Source organism: Callospermophilus lateralis, chromosome Y (genome assembly GCF_048772815.1).
Source record: "Callospermophilus lateralis isolate mCalLat2 chromosome Y, mCalLat2.hap1, whole genome shotgun sequence".
In the NCBI taxonomy this organism is placed as follows: Eukaryota; Metazoa; Chordata; class Mammalia; order Rodentia; family Sciuridae; genus Callospermophilus; species Callospermophilus lateralis.
This window is the reverse complement of record NC_135326.1, coordinates 10,165,900-10,171,899: the sequence shown is the minus strand read 5'-3', so window position 1 is coordinate 10,171,899 and position 6,000 is coordinate 10,165,900. Positions and strand designations below refer to the sequence as shown.

Sequence of the window (6,000 nt, the reverse complement as noted above, 5' to 3'; positions counted from 1 at the left end):
CCGGCTGCTCCAATCCGCACCCTCTCCGTTTTGCATTTCCAAAGTCTAAAGCGTCCAGAGAGAAAGTCCCATCGATATAGGAGAAAAACTCCATAAATATCTATAAAATGCATAGACGGAATTAAGGGGATTTTTTCTTTTTTAAATGCATCCATCAGAGACATGAGCTTTGTCTCCGAGGCGACCCATTTCTTTTTCAAAGGATTTTTAAAAACTGAAAAGAATAGGTTTGGCCAAGGAGAAGCCCTTACACACACGCACACACTCATGCACGCACGCACACACTCAAGCACGCACGCACAACCTGTGGTTACGAGCCAGCGGGTCTGGTTGCAAGTTCTCGAGTCCAAGAAAACCAACCAATGCACAGTAGAAGCACAGCTGCTAACAGGTTACGATTACAAACCCCCACAACCCGTTTCCTAGGGCGCAGGAGAAGGTTCCAGTCGCTTCCATAATTGCCCCGTCCGTGAAATATCAACTGTCCCCCCGACCTCTGTATACAGTTGGGCGTCCATAAGTGCGCAAAGTCCCCCTCGCACCAAGACAGAGCATTCCTTCGGGCCGACGGAGGTCAAGTTCTTGGTCCTGGGCAGGCTGAGGTGTTCCTGGAAGGAGAGGGACAAGGGATTGAGTTAGGGTTTGCGCACAGCTGGACACGACTCCTAGTTATCGTCTTGAGAGTCGTAGAAATGTCTCCCTTTCATAGGTAACAAGGCAGGACCCCGAGTCCTCCGTCTGGGGTACTGTCATCCCAGGGGTGCAAACGTAGCAGTGGAAAATTCCACGAAAAAAAAAAAAAAAAAGTTAAAAACATCATGTGCCAATCCTGGCAGCGCCCTCTTGTGTTCCACCTCGGAACAGCACCTCTGCCCAGTGTTTCCACACTGTATATGCTACCTTCCCTTCAGTCACCTCGTAACTTTCCTGATGACCAAACTGGACGTCACGGTGGCACAACAGCGCAAGTGACCCTTGTTTTAGTTACTAGGGGTCCCGAGTTTGATAGTGACACAGGCCATATTACCACAGTTTAATGCTGTAATTGATCTACCCCACGTAGGTTCGGTACTTTCTAAAGTTGAGCACCATAGGCAGTCATGGAACATAATCCCGTATGTATGAGCAATGACTGATATTTAAAAAGAAAAAGAAAAAGAAAAAGGACATTTAGAAGCTCAATGAAATAGACTTGAGATCACTTTGAAATGATTTGAAATTTTGAGATCTCAGAAATTTGAAATTTGATAAACCTCAGCAATTCCATATGGACTAGTATTTTAACACTTACACATACAGAGGAAAGGGACTTAAAGAAGCTGTAATGGTTTGGACACAAAATGTCCCCCAATATCTTATGTGGGAGACAATATTCAGAGGTGAAATAATTGGGTTATAAGAGGTGTAGACTAAAAGTGCATTAATCCACTTGGATGGACTCACTGGGTGGTGACTGCAGCAGGTGGGTGTGGCTGGAGGAGGGGTCCCTGGGCTGTGCCTTTGGGGTCTCTGTCCTGTCCCTGGTGACAAAGCTCTCTCTGCTCCCTGGTGCCCTGTCCTGAGCTGCTCTCCTCCTCCAGGCCCTGCCGCCATCTTGTTCTGCTCCCCTTGGGCCAGAGCCATGGAGTTCGCCACCAGGGACTGGACCTCAAAAACCATGAGCCCCAAGTAAACTCCTCCTCCTCTAATTGTCCTTTTCAAGGGTTTTGGTCACAGCAGCAAAAAAATATTGACACTGAATCCCATGATCCTGGGGGTCACAGAGTCCTGAGCCAAACACTCTGCCTTGTTATCATTTTGATGATCCCCAATTAGCCCCCGGAGACACATTCCAAGACCCCGATGGTTCCCTAAAGCCACAGAGAGGACCGAACCCTAGGTGCACTATGTTTTTTCCCATATATCTATGGGAAAGTTTAATTTATAAATCAGGCACAGTAAGAGACTAACAAAATACAACCATCCAACGAACATATTCCAATCAGAACATTGACGATGATAGACCCTAATGAAAGTTTCATTCCTGTGCTCTCTTTTTCTTAAAATACCCTACTGGACGGTACGCCCCCGACTTCTTGGGCTGATGAGATGCCTACCCTGTAAGGAGAAAGTCGGGGAATGATGGAAATGTCCACTGCTGTCCGTCTGATAACCAACATGGCTGCTAAATGATTAGCGGGTAGGTAGCATATAAAGGGTGGATACACGGGAGAAAGACTTTTTTCACATCCCAGGAAGTCAGTCTTGAGATTTTTGTCACATGAACCAAACAGGGTGCAATTAGATAAAAAAATAAATAAATAAAGATGATTTATCAATTGTCATTTTCTAGAATTTTCCTTTTTTCCTTTTCAGACGGGTGGTCCCTGAAATCTCAGAGGGTGATGTGTCACACGAGGGAGACCCGGTCTGGCTTGGCTTCTTTGCCTGAGTCCCGACGGATGACGGAGGTAAGCCCCCCCATTGGATAAAGGCCGGCTCCCCCCAAAAGTAAAGACCCACCTTCCGACAGTGCGCGTCCCTATCCTCAGAAATTCTTGAAGATTTCCAAGTCTTTTTCTGACACGGGCGAAGTCGTCTCACAGTCGTTCTCAGAGTACGTCTCAAAGTTGGAGGTGTCGCCATCGCTGCATAACTTGGGCACGATGGGGGGCTGCGGGAGGTCAGCCACAGTTAGGTACGGGGACACGGGGACACGGGGACACTGAGGATACCGTTCCCCTTTTCCCCTTTTGCTATTTTACATAGAAATGGGACGCGAATAAGATGGACAGGTTTCCAGTGTTCATGGACAGGAGAGCCGGGTTTCCAATGTTCATGGACAGGGACAGCTGGGAACTAAACTGAGGCCCTAACCAACTCAGGGAGACCCTGTCTCTAAATAAAATACAAAATAGGGCTGGGGATGGGGGCTCAGGGGTTAAGCACCCCTGGATTCAATCCCTGGTACCCACAAAAAAAAAAAAAAAAAGTGGTACTGAAACACTGGGAGCTTCACCCCATCCTGGGAAGGTCACTGGCTCGAAGCTACTCCTTGAAGACGTGGATACAGCTGTTAACCAACCTAGGCGTCCAGCCATGGATGAATGGATAAAGAAAATGCGGTACATATGCCCAGTGGAATATTATGCAGCCAGAAAGAAGAATGGAATGATGTCGCTTGCAGGAAAATGCATGGAACCGGAGGGGCACTCTATTAAGGGACATGAGCCAGGCATGGAAAGACACGTGCCCCGTGTTCTCTCTCATGTGAGGGATCTGGAATAGTCAACCAGAAACCAACAGAGTGGTTTTACAGAGGTTGGGCTCATTGCGACCTGTAAGAAATGTTCCAAAGAGGGTCACCTTGAGCTTCCTCTGGGGGACAGCGTCCCAGTCCACAGCGCGGAACCACCGGTGCTGCTTGATGTCATTGGCGCCGTTCTGCAGGAGGAAGGGGCACCATCAGTGTGTCGAGTGTGCAAATACACACACACCTCGTTATCCAGAGAGTAAAAGACATAGCAAGGCCCTGAGCCGCTCAGGGAGACCTATCTCTAAATAAAATACTAAATAGGGCTGGGGACAGGGCTCAGGGGTCGAGTGACCCTGAGTTCAATCCCTGGTACCAAACAAAAAAAATATGGAAGAATTGTTGGGGACCTCTAGGTGTAGTGAACAAAGGAATCTCTTTCTCAAAAAATTTTTAAAAATTAAAAATAAAAGCAGCATGTGAGTTTTAATGCAACGATTAATTCACACAAATATGCACGCCTATCACGGCCCTGCACATAGTCGCTAAGAGGTGGTCACGGCAGAAGCCTCCATGGACAGACACAGTGCCGTCCATCGAGACCGTGGAATAGTACTCAGCCATGAATAAGGAAGACATACTGGGATAAGTAAGGATGAGGCAAAATCCGGAGAACACTGCAATAAAATAGAATAAGACCCAAAAGGTGACGCTTTCTTTCTACACGTCCACACGTTCAAAGGACCAAAACAGGGAGATGCTACTGACAAAATTTAAAAAAAACAAAAAACAACAAAAAAAGTCAGGTGTGCAATTGCTTAAGGCAAGGAGAGATCAGAGACCACGGGGCAGGGTGATGCGGCACCGCTGTTCAGATGTTCCTAATGATCTAAAGGCTACTCCTAATTGGGAATATAGGAGTCCAGGCACCATGGTGGATGCCTGTCATCTAGTGACTCAGGAGGCTGAGGCAGGAGGATTGTAAGTTAGAGGCCAGCCTCAGAAGCTTAGCAAGAGTTTTAAAAAGAAATAAATTAAATAATAATCAATAAATTAAATGGCTGGGGTTCGGGTCAGTGGTTCCCTTGATTCTAGGGGGAAAAAAGATGGGCACATGGAACTGGATCAATGGGTACGTTCAATGGGTTTTGGATTCTCTTCCCATCAATGGGACCAGGATGTCAAAAAAGATGAATAATGACAGGAGAGTCGCGATGGCGTGTCCTGGGCCTTGGTTGGTGCCCATTCGTGAGGGAGGTACGGACCTTCATGTTGCCCAGGCGCTTGGTCCTGTCCACCACCAGCAATTTCTTAATGAGGTCTCTGTTTGGGGAACAGAAAATAGAATCAGTCAACACGCAACGTGTTAGGACCACAGTCAGAGCAGCTACCTCAAGAGCATGATTACGGGGACCCCGTTCTCTGGCACAGTTTGTCACCATCATCCATTCTTCATGTGCCTAATGGTATCCACGTATTTCAGGTGTGACAGAAGTTCCCCCGGGACTGTTGCACAGGGTGGAGACTGTGCAATCTCCTAACATTAGTTAGGACACTAGGACTAGGTCAGGAGAGAAATCTCTGATCTCCAAAGCCCAGAGGGCTTCTGGGTCTAGGCTGCAAATTGCACCTCTCCCTACTGCTCTGAAATGTCAGCGGCAGAAGATCAGAGACACTGGGGGATGGTAATGCTGTGCACCCTCAGTGACAACAGAAGCCCTCTCTGGTTTCAGAACCTGAGACCACAGGCTGATCTCATAGAGCCCTTGGGTGCTGTAGGTCTCAGATGCTCCCAAGACATGAGTGACCACCTGGAGAAGTATTTAAAACCTTGAAAACTCTGTGGCCATTGGCCTCTAGATCCTTATTTTTTGGTCCTGGGGCTCGGACCCAGGGTCCCTCAATCCCCGAGCCCCATCCCCAGCCCTATTTTGCATTTTATTCAGAGACAGGGTCTCCCTGAGCTGCTTAGGGCTTCCCCTGAGGTCAATCCCTGCCAGCAAAAATTTTAAAAAATAAATAAAAAAATGAGAAGAAACACCCTGCACCGTGTGGAGCGCCGGGTACTTACTTTGTGCTGAAATCCAAATACCTCGGGAAATCTATCCTCCCTGCGAGAATTTTCTGATAGATGCCAAATGGGTTGTCATCAAAAAACGGGGGGAACCTGTTGGAAAAAGAAGCGTCTATTTTAGTTATTTTAGTTTAACTTACTTTTTGCAAGCGGAGATCATGGTGTGTGAAGAGACGATGCAGTCCAGGTGGTTTTTCTCGGACAGAATGAGGGGTGCCCATCTGTCCAGGAAGGTCCCCGGTAGAGGACACCACCTCCCGGGGATGGTCAGGTAAACCAACAGCGCTTTCTAGATAACGCTTGCGGGCCGCAGAGATCTGGTTTGCAAGGTGACATGTTCCGGCCCCCGAATCTGGTTTTGTCAATAAAGTTTTATTGGTACCGACTTATGCACATTCAATTAGATAATGTCTGTGGCCAGGCCCCATCGTGGGTGGATGGGTGGACGGATGGGTGGACGGATGGGTGGATGGGTGGACGGATGGGTGGACGGATGGGTGGGTGGATGGGTGGATGGATGGGTGGATGGGTGGATGGGTGGATGGGTGGATGGATGGGTGGATGGGTGGGTGGGTGGGTGGATGGGTGGATGGATGGGTGGATGGGTGGGTGGATGGGTGGATGGATGGGTGGATGGATGGATGGATGGGTGGATGGATGGATGGGTGGATGGATGGGTGGATGGATGGGTGGA

At 48.2% G+C, this 6,000-nt stretch overlaps 1 protein-coding gene across 1 annotated transcript in view; it reads right to left on the bottom strand.

Annotated features, from left to right (window-relative positions):
• Positions 1 to 492: 492 nt before the first annotated feature.
• Positions 493 to 6,000, bottom strand: part of Prkx (protein kinase cAMP-dependent X-linked catalytic subunit) — a 31,861-nt gene continuing 26,353 nt past the window's right edge. Inside the window, exons 5-9 of the mRNA XM_077107839.1 lie at positions 5,304 to 5,399; positions 4,498 to 4,555; positions 3,346 to 3,423; positions 2,503 to 2,653; positions 493 to 608 (exon numbers count right to left, since the gene is read on the bottom strand). Of these exons, the coding sequence (XP_076963954.1) occupies positions 2,528 to 2,653; positions 3,346 to 3,423; positions 4,498 to 4,555; positions 5,304 to 5,399 (358 nt within the window). The 3' untranslated portion in view covers positions 493 to 608; positions 2,503 to 2,527. The remainder of the gene's footprint in view (positions 609 to 2,502; positions 2,654 to 3,345; positions 3,424 to 4,497; positions 4,556 to 5,303; positions 5,400 to 6,000) is intronic.